The 14,323-nt window shown below is 42.3% G+C and overlaps 1 protein-coding gene across 4 annotated transcripts in view; it reads left to right on the top strand.

Annotated features, from left to right (window-relative positions):
* Nucleotides 1-1,778: 1,778 nt before the first annotated feature.
* SLAIN1 (SLAIN motif family member 1) overlaps nt 1,779-14,323 on the top strand; it is a 49,574-nt gene continuing 37,029 nt past the window's right edge. For 2 of the 4 annotated variants that reach the window (XM_015244452.2, XM_006210299.3), the window contains exon 1: nt 1,779-2,613. In XM_015244452.2, coding sequence (XP_015099938.2) covers nt 2,006-2,613 — 608 coding nt within the window. In that variant the 5' untranslated portion in view covers nt 1,779-2,005. The remainder of the gene's footprint in view (nt 2,614-14,323) is intronic. The other 2 variants (XM_072976371.1, XM_072976372.1) reach the window with 1 other exon arrangement.

The following is a 14,323-nucleotide window of genomic DNA, read 5'->3' on the forward strand; positions in this document are numbered from 1 at the left end:
GGGCTGTTATTCCTCTCCTCTCAAGTATATAAATTTTGCAGTAAAATGACTGCTTTTATTTATGTATTAATTCTTGTTGTCTTTGCTATTATGGGCTCATTCCCAATTTTCCTGGTTAATGTGGAACCCAGCAGCTCTTTGTTCTCACTGTGTCTGTTGTCTCCCTTTCTTTGTGTTGCAGGGTTACTGCTACCCGCATCTGCCACTGAGCATGCGGAAAAATCCTTCAATAGATTCTTGACTTAGGACTTTCAGTAGTATTACTCCACTTCTCCAGGTTTTAGTAATAACCAGAATATCCAGAAGATAGACCGAAACTTGGAAAGGTGATGGGTGATACAGGTGGTTAGGTAGTGGTCTGCAAACTGGGACACCAGACAGAAAGGTTCAGGGTAGTTATCACACATATTTATCTAATTTATGGAAGCCCTCACCCAGCAAGTTAAATGCAGGTAACCCACCCTAGACACAGAAGCTCAAGATATAGATTGACAACTGAGAAGACACAAGTGTTTCTGAGCAGAAGGCACAGAGCCATATCTAAAACCAATGGATAAAATGTGCTAGCATTTCCAGAGGGATGTGGCACATTGTCACAAAGAGTGGTATGTAAAGTCCCCCAGCAGGGACCTTCACTAGACAGTATATCATCCCAGGATGAGAATCAGCTGTGTGGATTTTTCTCTTAATAAAATCTCAGGCTTTTCTCTGTGTTAAACATCCAGAAATGCTCTCAATATTAATTGAACACAACTTGGTTCAATTCTTCTGCTTTAAAGCTCTCCTCCACTCTCTCTTAAAGCAGATTTACCAATGATTTCCAGAAGATGTAAAAAATTGCAGGTTTGCAGGTGAGATTATGGGTATTGGAGAAGAGTTCTGAAGTTTTCTGTTTTTCTTCCCCACCCCCACCCCCACCCCAGTAAGTCTGACCTAATAGCTTGTAAATTATTTAACAGATGGAGCACTATTCAGTTTTACTCATGTTTCTCCCTTTAATGATTTTTGCCTGTTTTGTTCTGCTTACATGGCCAACTCTTAGAATGGTGTCTGGCATAGAGTTAGGAGTTCAAAGATCTTTTGTTTAATGAATGTATGAATATATATAGTACAAAATGCTCTCATTTTACTGTGGCAAACATTGACGGTAACAGAATAGTTCAAATATGACGATTTCAGAACAAACTTAAGTGAACATTTGGCACTTTAGCAGCTGACCACTCCCTCTCTTATCAAGGAGATCGTCTTTCTCCTCAGCCTCCTCTCTCCTACCATTTTGTTTCTATATTACCAATTAGGGGATTAATAGCATCCTCTCAAAGCCTTAACTTTTTGGTCCTTAAGATAATGTTCTCCGGCCTTTTGGTTTTCTATACGTTTCATTAGCTAAGTGGCTAGCAGATGATGTTGTTAAGCACAAGTGCCCTGGGAAGGTAGCAAACTGGCGGGGACCAGGGCACTGCCTCCAGGGCAGGCACCTGCCGCCGCTTTTTTGGAACCCCAGCTGCCTACTTGGCGGTCGATGCAGTTCTCTCCCTCCGCAGCCGCGGGAGGAAGTGCCCGGGGCGGGAAAGTTCAGGCCAGGTCCAATCAGGCACCGGGGATTGGGTAGCGAGGGCGGGGGCCGTGGCCGCCGGACCCCAGCCCGCGCTCCTGGCCCCGCCCCTCGGGAGCGCCTCGCCCACGGGCCGGTCCTCCACCCGGCCCCGCCCACCCGGCGCCTGCGCCCCGCCCCGCCCGGAGGCCGAGGCTAAAACCTGGAGCCGCCGCGGCGCCCAGGGGACTGGAGGGACGCTCTGAGCATGTGCAGAGCAGCTCGGCGGCGGCTGCCTCGGCCGGAGGCTGGGCCCCGGTGCTGATGCGAACAGCCGTCTCGGCCTCAGCCCCAGCATAGTCGTCCCGAGGAGCCGGGGCGGCAGGGAAGGAGCTGTAGCCTCCCCGCGGCCCGAGGAGCCGGCGCAGCGGCGGGCACCACCCCCCTCCGCCCCGGCGGCCGCGGCCCAAGATGATGGCGGAGCAGGTGAAATGCGCCTCGGCGGGGGGCGGCTCCGGAGCGGGCTCCGGGCCGGTGGTGAACGCGGAGCTGGAGGTGAAGAAGCTGCAGGAGCTGGTGCGCAAGCTGGAGAAGCAGAACGAGCAGCTGCGGAGCCGGGCGGCCAGCGCGGCCGCCGCCCCGCACCTGCTGCTGCTGCCGCCGCCGCCGCCCTCCGCGCCGCCCCCCGCCGGGGCCTGCAGCCCGCTGAGCCCGCGGAGCCCGCCGGCCGCCGCCGCCGCCTCCGCTTCGGGGGGCCTGGGGCTTGGGCTGGCGTTGGGCGCCGGGGGCGGCGGCGGCAGCGGCGGCTCCAGCCCCGCGTTCCCAGGGACCTACTGCCTGCCCAGCCCGGCGCCCTCCCTGCTCTGCAGCCTGGCGCAGCCCCCCGAGGCGCCCTTCGTCTACTTCAAGCCGGCGACGGGCTTCTTCGGGGCGGGCGGCGGGTCGGAGCCGGGGGGCGCGGGGACACCGCCGGGGGCCGCCACCGCACCGCCGTCGCCGCCCCCTACGCTGTTGGACGAGGTGGAGCCGCTGGACCTGGAGAGCGTGGCGGCCTGGCGGAACGAGGACGACTGCACCTGGTATTGCCGGGCTCCCCAGGGACCCTCGCCTGCGACGCCCCGGGGGAGGGCGAGGGCTGGAAGGGAGAAGGGGACCTCAGCCAGCGCCCCAGGCCGCGGTGGCCTGGCAGGTGCGGAGCCGGGCGATGTGCGGAGGCTATTCACCAGGGTGGAAACCTGTTTTCTAATAGCTAAGGCTGACCCATGTGGGGATGGACTGGTCCCCTCCATCTCCTTGTGTTGTGTGCTCTTTGCTCATTATTGGGTCCCGAGCTCCTCGTGAACATTAACTGCAAAATCATGCTGTCTGGTCTTTTTGTTACTCAAACCTGCTCTTTTTCTGTCTTTTTTGGGAGTGACGGGGGATGGGTAGCAGTTGACGTCTGTCTGCGGCTGTTACTGTTCTTTTCTCCCAAACCAGGGCTGGACAGGATTTGCGTGCTGGCCCTCCTCCCGTAGCACCCCAAGCCGCCCAGCGATGAGTCTCTCCGTAAGAGATTCGTTCTCGCTGTTTGAATTGTGCAGACGTATGTCCTCATTCGCTGCATCTTCTTTGCTAGCTTCTCGTCTTAGGGACAAACTTGCTTTTTCCAATGTGGTGACCTCACTGTTTTTCCCATCAGTAATCATGTGAAAAATGAGGGCTTTTTGGAGAATGGAGTGAGCAGCTTGAAGGCGCTCTGTTACCTAGGAACCAAGGAACTTGTTTTAATTTTAAAAATTAAATTGATTGAAGAAAAATGAGATTAGAAAAACTTATTTTTTAGAAGCTTTAAGCTGGTTATCAGAAAACTTGAGTCTGGTAGCATTTATTCAGTTGAAATCTGGTTAGCTCAGTCTACTTTTCATCAGTGAGTACCTTGTGGGGGAGAGGGTTCGAATTCCTTTATTTTTAAGAGTACTTTCTCATGGAGTAGTAGTCACTTCGTGACTTTTTTTGGTTGGTTTGTATGTTTTCCTCAGTCGCTAGAGGTGTTGTGATGTGCTCAAGTGAAGCAGAAGCTTCAGATTAGGTGGAATTTAGCTTGAAGCAAAGGGAATGAATAGCATTCACTTCTGCAGCGCAGTGGCATGAAAAACAGTTGTCCTGCTTTTTTCTTTGAATCGTCAGTCCTCTTATTTAGGACCCGTCCTGTTCCCAAAGCAGGGTTTTCCCTCACTTTCCTTGTGTCTCTATTGCATGATTGCACAGGAGGGAATGGGAGATGGGGAACCTGGCTGGTTTCCCACTGGGACTGCGTTGTTCTTTTCCCTTGCACTCTTCTGTGTTGAGAAGTCTGTGAAGTACACTAATTAGTTTGATTTTGAGGCTCAAAGTGTGTGGAGCTACAATAAGTCATAGTCCTCTCCCTCCGAAATACTTTTCGGCAACTGTGCCGGTAGCTCAGGTTGTAAAAATTGAAACAAGTCACCGCTTTCTGGAACTTTAAGCCATTCTTTAGAAGCTATACTTTTTATTTTTGTAAAGCCCAGGCTGTATGGTAATCTCAGATTCAGCCCTGAATATGGTACCGGCAAATGCTCTCAAGATGGTTCTTAGGTTGCTACTAATAACATAATCCCTTATACCACTTTCAGATTATTTTAGGTTAATGTAGGCCCTGCTTGGCCTTTTCTGGAGATAATGTATTTAAATAATAGAAGGAAACTTGCTGTGTTTTTGATGGAGATCAATCCTGTGCTTTAAAAAATTAACATTTTAAAATTGACTATGCTACACTTACTATTTTATAAGTGTATTAGGTCGGTGCTAGTACATACATAGCTAATAGAATTGTAATATTTTCTTCCATTGAATGGACTGTTACCATATTTAGTTATCATCTAGCTATTGCTAGTATTTTGATATTTAGGCTTTCCTTTTGTAGTTATTTTTTGTCAAAACAGCATTAAAATACAATCACCTACTATTAGCCTGTTAGCACTTCAGATGGTTTGAAGCAGAATCTGAATTGTAACAGGTTGTACTAATTTCACTCGTCAAGTATACAGGTGAATGAATAAATAAATGCCATGACACTTCATAAATGTTTCTTCAGACAAATGGTACTCTGTTTATAGAATCTTCTTCAAAACAAACCCAGGGTTAGAATCCCAGGTGGAAAAACAGGGATGGATCGTTAATCTTAGCAGGATGGACTTAAATATATATATATTTTAAGGTCAACTGATATTATAGTAAACTTTCAGAGCATTTTTGTCCATTACAGTACTTTTGTATTGTAGTATTTGGCCTATTGATGAACAGTCGCCAGAGTTTAATTTTGAAAGCTTAACCCACTTGTTAATGCTTGCAGCACCCTGTGGTGTTCCTTCATCACTGCAACCACGTGGCTCTGCCCTGTGGTCTCACAGATGGAGTGCTTTTCATTTGGATTCCCTAATATGTTTGCAGGAAGGCAACTTAGTCTTATTTCCCTGTTGAGAAACAACTGTAGTGGATAGCTATGTGCCTGATTATTTAAAAAAATATTTTAGAATAAGCTTTATATTTTCATTGTAAAAGATAAAACACAGAAGTGAACGAAAAGTCAAAAAAGTCTTTCCTCTTGACCTCAGTTTACTACTGACTCAGAGTTAATCCTGTTAACCTTCTGTAGTTGCTTCAAGGTAGAAGCATAATTATACAAATCGGTAGGCAAATATATACACATCAGTTTTTTTACACTTCCCTTGCATTGAACATATCTTGGACATCTTTGTCTAACTGTAACAATTGTAGCATTGTTAAAGTAACAGTATTAAAGACCAATTACTATTAAAAGTATCACCTACAAGTTTTCAGAAACTTCAATCATTTCCTCATAATGGGTTAAGTAAAATTGATAATTGATAATTTAGAGTATTAATTTCCTGCTAATATGTCATATCTTTAGGAAATAAAGTTCACAAATGTAGGTTAATCACCAAACATTTTAAAAGTTCTTTCATGTAAGTCTGTTTTTTCTAATAAGGTCTAGCATATAACTCTTCACCTTCAATTGCAATCTGGACAACACTTGGCTCGAAAATTACATGTAGAAAGAAAACAGTGACTACTATAATATTTGCTTGATAGTTTATTAGTTAATGAACAATTATTTATCCTATTTTTATCCTATAACTATCTCCTGTGTATTAAAAAATGAAAAAACTTTGTAAGAAGAATGAAGTGTGAAACAAAATAGTTGCCTTACTTCTTCAAATATTTATCTTCGTTGAATTTAAAGTATTTAATTTTGCCTTAATACAGTCTGGTTATCTTAGCACAGTGCTGCTAGAATTAAATATCTAGGAAATTAAAGTTGATTGTGGCTTCAGAGCCTTAATTCTCAAGTCCAGTTATCATAATGCCATAGTAAACATCACATACTGCTATAGTGATTCTTCAATTGTCTTACTACTAATTTGGCAGTTTAGCTCTCCAGGAGACCATAGGCTAGAAAGTAGAGGGGAGAAACTGACTATCAGCACCGACTTAAAAGCTAAAAAAGCCTGAAGTCTTGATGCATACACGGGACATGGTGTGACTGATGACTTGCCAGTCTGTACAGAAGGATGTTTTTAAAGGTCTCTGTCCCTGTGTCACCAGGCTGAGGAGCAGTGGGCTGAGAAGTACCGGGGAACAAGGAGAGGGAATCAGATTGGTATGCAGTGGCAGTGGGAGCAGTAAATCATTACCTGCATGCGAGACCTTTCTGTGACCTGTTTCAGTCTCTTTTTTTCTGTGTGAAGGGACTGAAGCTCCAAGGAGCAAAGGATCTCCTCCAGTTATTTCCTGAAAGAACTGACTAAAATTCAGATTACTTATATGGATTCAGAAGTGTTTGCAGCACTAATACTTTCCCCCCAAGCGTGGTTATGACCCATCAGTGGGTTATATAGTCAGTTTAGTGGACTGACCAGGATTATCTTTTTAATGAAGTGCAGTAGGATAAAAATCAGAATCAGAGTGCATTGTGTCTTATAGTACAAACTTGTCTTGGTTAAACTTTTTTCAGTTTTTATGTGTATATGTCCTGGATCGAAATAGTAAATGCATTTGTGCATTATGGCTAAGGTTGGAATAACTTCTATTTGTAATGTTTGAAAGCAAAATGGACTTGAAGAAAACAGGTGGAAGCGCCCAGCTCCCTGAAGATAGTGTAGCGTGGGGGAAGTCAGGACCTGCACACCTCAACCAGGAAGACAAGTATGTATTCAGAAAATGCCAAGATTAAAATATGCCAGCTGACACAAAATACAGCCATATAAGGAGGCATTTAATTTAGTGGAGCGGCAATTAGCAGAATATTGAGACTTAAGTGAAAGGGATGTGGCAGTGATTTTTAACTTGCCGAACTGGAAAGAACAGGAGAAAAGTTCTTGATTATACAAGGGGGAAATGGTGGTATATACAAATTAAGGAAAATTTAATGAATGAGATATTCATCTTCCACGTGTAACACCAAGACCCTGGACAGCTGGCTAAAATCATTGCCAATTCTTCATCAAAGGTGTTGAACACCTTGTACTGTACATATGGCACAGCTAAATTAGACCACCTGAATGGTTTTTTTTTTTTTTTCATAATTGATTCTCAGTGAAAAGACCAGAGGGTGCTTCACTTTCTGACAATGGTAATTGAAAATGCATGGTGTTTTTCTAGGAGCTAGTGGAGTTGACTGAAGTATGTGCTGATGTGTGTTTTAAAATGAGTAACTTTAAAACACTGCAGTGAGACATTGAAATAGATTTAAGATGTAAATGTGGGGCGGTGGCTGTGGGAGAATGTGCTGTAGGACCCGTTCAATAACTAAAATTTAGACTTAATGTATCCTTTTAAGTAGCTCGGTGGGTATATTCCTTCCGCAGCGGCTGACTGGTTTGACCCACCAGCAGGTGCTAGTGAATCTATGCTCTTGAAGCTGACTAAAGATGAACTGATTGTGCTTATCAGTGCTGGTGTTTTATCTTTCCTTAAAATAAAACTTTTGGTGATTGAAGCCTCTTGAAAGGACTTGTCTGAAAATGGACACATAGCTTTTCAGTGATGAGTCTATGACACATGTGTAACTATTTTTGCCGTACCATTTATTGTATTATCTGCAAAAGGATGACTTTAGAACCAAATGTTGAAAAAATAACCAAGACTGTTTCTAGACATTTTGTAATACTTCATTTGAAGCATTCAGGGTTAATTATGGTGGGTTTTGTATTATTTCTGACCTCCCAGTGTTAGTGCGTCTACTCAGTCAGGGGTCTAGAAAATGAGATGCATGGAAAAGTCAAGATTCTATGAAAATAATCATAGTTTTTAGTCACATAATTTTGGAAGTTTTAAAAAGTTAAAATTAGTGTGTGACATTTTAAATAACTTTTACAGTATTTGAAGGCTCCTCAAGTTCTAGACTAAGGCTTTTCAGATGTTCTTGCCAGATGCCAGTATGCCAGCAGTGAAGCTGTAGAAGTTGGGAGAGTAGTTTGTAAGTCAATAGGAGCTATGTTGTACTAACGATGGCAAGATAGGAAAGTGTAAATGTTGCTGGCATTGTAATGACAGTGAATAAGGTGACTTTCATGACTTTTTAGAAGATCAAACCATTTCGGAGAAACACAAGTTTTTACCTTGCTTATCTAATTTTGGAGATAAGTTACATTTAGGGAGTTTGGAGCTTCATGGTCACCATAACTGACTGCCCTCTTTCTTTTTTTAAATCCAGTTCGAGGCCTAGCCATAGAAATAGTAGGCTCAAAACTATCCTCCAAACATTGTTTGGAGACTGACTGTAAAAATGATCCCTTCTGTCTTAATGCCATATATTTGTATAGTGCTTCTGAAGTTATATCAAAGTAATACAATAAATAGGATGTACATAGTTCAAACAGTCTTCTATGCCAAGACTTATTACAGAAGCAACAGTCTCAATTCTTCCTACCTTGGAGCCCGCCACATGGACATCGCTTTACACTCCTTTAGCTGTTTCTTTTATTCTCTATTTCTGAATGGTCTTTATACCCCATGATCTTAAACATCTGTGGACTTGTTTTGGAAGATGAAGACCAAGCTCTCTTCCCTTCCTCCTCTGGCCACCATCTCTTCTTTCCTTTCAAATACTGATTTTTTCATAGTGTTTCTGTGAAATCATATTTAATACCTGTGTTACAATTATCACTGTTATTAGCTGAGCCCTGTTAACTATGTTACATTTATTTTCTCTGTCCTTTTGTTCCTGTAGGAGTTAATAATGGCCTCTCTTTTCCCCCTTTACCATCTTCAGTCCCTTATTACTAATTACTTCTCCAAACACTCTACTGGAGCCATACATTCCTCTGTCAGGTCAGACATATTTGATGATCTCTTAAATCTGTTTTTAAAAACTTATTTTGTAGTGCCATCCCTTCTGGAACCCTTAATCTCATTGCTCCACTCTTTACTGTCTGCTCTTTAGGCTGGATGCCCAGTGCTGTTGTCATGGGAATTCCTCAGATTTTTTCCCCTAGTATCAGATCTCCTATTTCTTAAATCCTGTGTCTTTGTGTTTCATTTATTCTTAAAGGTGGGGCACAGCCTCGGTAGCTTTCTGAGAGGGGGCATGCAGAGATGTACACCTTGAAATTCTCCATATTTGAAAATGCCTTTATTCTATCCTCATAAAAGATTCATGGTTGGGCTGGGTATAAAAGTCTAAGTCAGCTATTTTTCTTCATGTTTGAGGGTGTTGTTCTGTTTCATTCCAGTTTTTATTATATTCTAGCTGTTGAAGTGCACTGTAATTTGGTTATCAAATCTTTCACAACTTTTTCTTGAGTTTTCCTTTTTCCCTAGTGTTCTTCATGGGCACCTTGTATGGGCATGTCTGTTCATTCATTGTACTGGATGCTTTTGGGTTCTTTCACTCTAGAACCTGATGGTTGCCTTCAACTCTGGGAAATTTTGTGCCTTAAAAAAAAAAAACTTTCTCTTCACTTTTGTGTTTTAGAACTTATAATAATAATCAGATTAGGCCCACCTGGTGTTACCATTTAATTTTCTTATCCCTCTTCCTGTTGTTAATCTTTGTCTGTGTTTTGCTTCCAGGAGACTTCTGCAACTTGATCTTCCAAACTTATTTATGAAATCTTGTTTCTTCTATAACAGTTCAATAGTTACATTTGCCAAGAGTGAGGAAACTTTTTTTTAATAAGTTGTTTTTGTACTCGGTTCTCTTTTTCCTTCTACTTTTAGTCTCAGGGTTTTATTTAAAAGGAATATTCCAGGTATCTAGCGTCATTGGTTGTCTGTTCATATGCAGAGGAGGCACTGAAGTTGATCTAAGACTCTGTGTGGGTGGAGCTCTTGGACCAGTGGACTTCTCAGTGATTGGATGGGTTGCCTGCTCAAGTTTCCGTATCTCTAGGTCTTCCCTTGGGTTCATCAATTTCTCCAGACATAAACCTTCTTTCTATACCCCTTGGAGATAGAAGTTAGGCAGTCAGTTCTAGGAATGTAAAGGGTTAGGATTCTAACCATTCAGCAAGTCGGCGTTCACTTACCCTCTCCGGTTCAGTGAGGCACTTCATCCCTCCTTCAGCTAAGTTCGGTGTGCCCAGAGTCGGAGCTTCTCTGTAGGTCTTCCACTTGGTAGGTCTTAGCTTGTGGTGGGCCTGGCTGAGTGGAGTAGAGGAGGCGACTGGCATTCCAGTTACTCCTTATGCAGCCTTTCAGCTGAATTCCCTGCTTTCAGTTGCGTGGTCCTCCCCATATGCTGTGAACTGCAGGTGAGGTGAGATACAGTAGCAGATAGCATGGACGGACAATGGAATGTGAAAGAGGGAAAACCCTGCACATGAATAGGGCAGAGCGGCTCATGTGGCGATTCAGTGTGCCTGTGGGAAGTGAGCACTGCTTTTGAATGTGCTGTGAAGTCAAATACATGCATGCACATGGAAAGAACCACGTTACATAGGCCCTAAAAGATTCAGGATGTCTTACTGAGGAGTTCTCCTGCAAGCAGAAAGCAGATCACTGCCCAGAAATACAAACAACACCCAAACTGGTGGGAGTGTTTGCAATCCTGGGGCGAGCTGGTTGGTGGAAGTTCCTAGCCACAGCAGAAAGGGACAGTGGTCCCGTTGGATGCGACAGGTAATGGGCAGGATGGTGCTTCAGATAGCTTCAGGTGGTGGCTGAGAGAGGTTTGAAAATAAGCAAAGTCTCAGACAGCGCATGATTGTGTGTGTGTTAAACAGTGAGGAAAATTAGTTAACTCAGAAGAAATCTAAAGATGAGGAAGTTCCACAGTTAACTGATGGCTCCTGTATGTCTGGGCTGTGGCATCCACTTCTCTGGGTCACCTGCATGGCAGGTGGCAGCCCCAGGCTCAGGTCTTAAGAACATCGAAGGGCAGGAAGCTGTTTGTTCCTTACTGTTCTGTGAATTTTTCTAAAGCTTTATTAAGGTATGAGTTAAATATAAACTGCATACATTTAAAATGCTCTATTTGATTGGTTTTGACATACGTATACACCGTAAAACCACCACCATGGTCGAGATGGTGAATCTGTCCCCACGCTCCAGGCTTCCCTGTGGCCCTTTTGTATTCCGTCCTCTCCTGACCCTGCCACCTCTGCCTCAGGCCGCCACCGATCTGTTTTCTGTCCATCTGGCGTGGTGTGCATTTTCTATACTTTTATATCAGTGAAATCACATAGCATGTACTCTTTCATTTCTTTGGTTTGGTCTGGCTTCTTTCAATCAAGGTAATTGTTTTGAAATTCATCAGTGTTATGTGAATCAGTAGGTCATTTCTTTTTATTGTGAGAGCCCTTAGATTGTAGGGACACAGCCGAGGCTTATCCATTCATCTTTCCGTGAATATTTGGGTTTCAGTTTTGGGCTGTTACAAATAAGTCTTTGCATGGACATATGGCATTTGTGTCTTCTGGGTAAATACTTAATGGCCTTTGAGAGTCTGGAACAGAGAGTTAGGTATATGTTAATTTTTAAAGAAGCTGCCAAAATCTTTTCCAAAGTGGTTATGCCATTTTTCCGTTCCACCAGCCGTGTATGAGAGTTTCACTTGCACCATATTGTCACCAAGACTCGCTGTGGCCAGTCTTGTCTTTAGAAATCCTAACAGCTGTGTAGTAGTATCTCACGGGGGCTCTAGTTTGCATTTCCCGAATAACTAATGATGAGCATCTTTTTATACACCTGTTTACCATTCATAGATCATCTTTGCTGAAATATCTGTTTAAATCTTTTGCCAATTTTTAAAAGAACTGAATTGCTTATTGAGTTTGTAGAATTTCTTACATATATTCTGCTTATAAGTTCTTGTATCAGATAAATGATTTGTAAATATTTTCCCCCAATCTATTGTCATTTATTCTCTGAATAATCTTTCAAAGAGTGATTTTTTTTAAGTTTTGGTGAAGTCCAGTTGATAAATTTTTTTCTCTCATGGATCATACTTTCAGTCTAAGAAAGTGTGTCTAATAAATTTTTGCCAACCCAAGAACACAAAGACTTTCATCTGTGATTTCTTCTAAGAGTTTTACAGTTTAGGTTTTACACTTTTGTCATCTATTTTGAGTTCACTTTGGATATTGTGAGAAGTATGGATCAAGGTCCACTTTTTGTATGTGGATATCCATTTATTCCATTACCACTTGTTCAAAAAGACTGTGTTTTCTTCGTTGTGTTGTCTTTGTACTATGTCAGAAATCAGTATTCCATACATTTATATTTTATTTCTGGACCGTCTACTTTTTTCCATTGATCTGGTTACTTTCTTGGCATCCTAAAGTGTCTTCATTACTGTAGCTCTGTAATAAGTCATAGTCAGCAGTCACTCTCCAGCTTCATTGTTCGGGCTGTTCTAGGATCTTTGCATTTCCATGTGAATTTCAGAATCAAATTCTACATTTCTACAAAAAGCCTGCTGAAATTTTCGAGTGGAATTTTGTTAAACAGATCAATTTAGGGACCGTTGACATCTTAACAATATTTAGTCTTCTGACCCATGAACAGAATCTGTTTATATCTTTTTAGATTTCCCTCAGAATATTTCGTAGTTGTTAGTATACAGGTCTTAACATCTTTTGTCAGATTAATCCTCAGGCATCTTATTTTTTTATGCTGTGGTACATGTGAAGTGAAATTTCAAAAATACTGAATGTTGCTAACATAAAAATACTTCTGTCCTTTGATCTGTTATCCTATAATCTTGTTACAAAACTCATTTATTCTAGTATCTTTTGTAGCATTTTCAAATTTTTTTACATAGATGATCATCTCATCTGTGAATAAAGACAGATTTACTTGCTTCTTTCTAGTCTAAATGTTTTTATTTATTGCCTAATTGTACTGATGAGAACCTGCAGATCTTGTATTGTTCCTGGTATTAGGGGAAAAGCGTTCAGTCTTCCACCGTTAAGGATGCTGTTTTTGTAGATGCCTTTACTAAGGCTGAGGATATTTCCTCCTATTTCTGATTTGCTGAGAGTTTTTATCAGGAATGGATGCCATATGTTTTTTCCGTTGTATGTTGAGATTATCATATGGCTTTTCTATTTCAGTATATGTGGTAAGTTACACTGACGGTTGAATGTTAAACCAACCCTTCCATTCCCGGGATAAACCCCCCTTGGTAATGACGAAGCATCTCTTTCATATATGGTTGTACTGAATTTGCTAAACTATTCAGACCTTTTGCTTCTGTGTTCATGAGGGGTGGTCTTTAGTTTCTTTCCTTTTAATGTCTGTGTCTGGTTTTGGTATCAGGTTTCATAGCTATGCTGAACTCATAGGCTGTGTTTTTTTTTTTTCCAGAAGAATTTGTTAAGAATTGATATTCTTCTTTAAATATTTGGCAGAGTTCAGTAGTGAAATGTTCTGGGCCTGGGCTTCTCTTTGTGGGTCATGTTTGTTTTGCAGTGCTCCATCCTTTTACTTTTAACCCACATGTTTACATTTGAAGAGCACTTGTTGTAGGCAGCATATAATTGGGTCTTTTGTGACCCCTTTAAACATGAGGAGAAACTTGCTCACATGCCCATCAGAATATTTCCCCTTAGCTTTTATTGGCTAGGATTGTGTCTAGGGCTTATGCCTGAAACAGTCATTGGGCAAATGGGATTAATGGGCTTACCAGGACTGGCTCAGCCCAGTGCATCCATCTCAAGGTGTGATCTCCAGAGAGCAGTATCAGCATCACCTGGGAACTTGTTAGACATTCAGATTCTTTGACCTTACCCCAAACCAAGTCGGGTAGGTTAGGGCTGCCTGCAGTCAGGTGTTAGCACTTCGTGTTTTAACAAATCCTGTAAGATTTTGATGCATCAAAGATTGAGAACAACTGGCCTAGACTAACCTTCACTTGTGGGGTCTAGAGAGAGCTCTCTGGTACTGGACAGAGGTCTAGAGAGGGCTCTTCAGTTCAGGGGTCTGACAGCAAGGAAGGGAGAAAGAGAAGGATCTACATAGGTGGGCGATAATCTTGCCACAGTAGACCAAAGTGGGACCCAGGAATATGAATTTTTAACCCACCAACATATTCTTAATGAAGGCAGGACTGTGGTCCACACTCTAAGGGAAGAATGATATATTAGGATTGTTACTACATTGATTAAAAGAGATATTTTAGACTCTTTGTCTGTAACAGGAGTCAGCAGACTGTGTCCTGTGGGCTGCTGGGTCCACTGCCGGGATGGTGTAGCTGTCAGCTAGATTTTCACATTTTTAAATGATTGAAAAGAATCAAAAGAATATTATTTTGTGATGTGAAAA

This window comes from Vicugna pacos, chromosome 14 (genome assembly GCF_048564905.1).
Source record: "Vicugna pacos chromosome 14, VicPac4, whole genome shotgun sequence".
In the NCBI taxonomy this organism is placed as follows: domain Eukaryota; kingdom Metazoa; phylum Chordata; class Mammalia; order Artiodactyla; family Camelidae; genus Vicugna; species Vicugna pacos.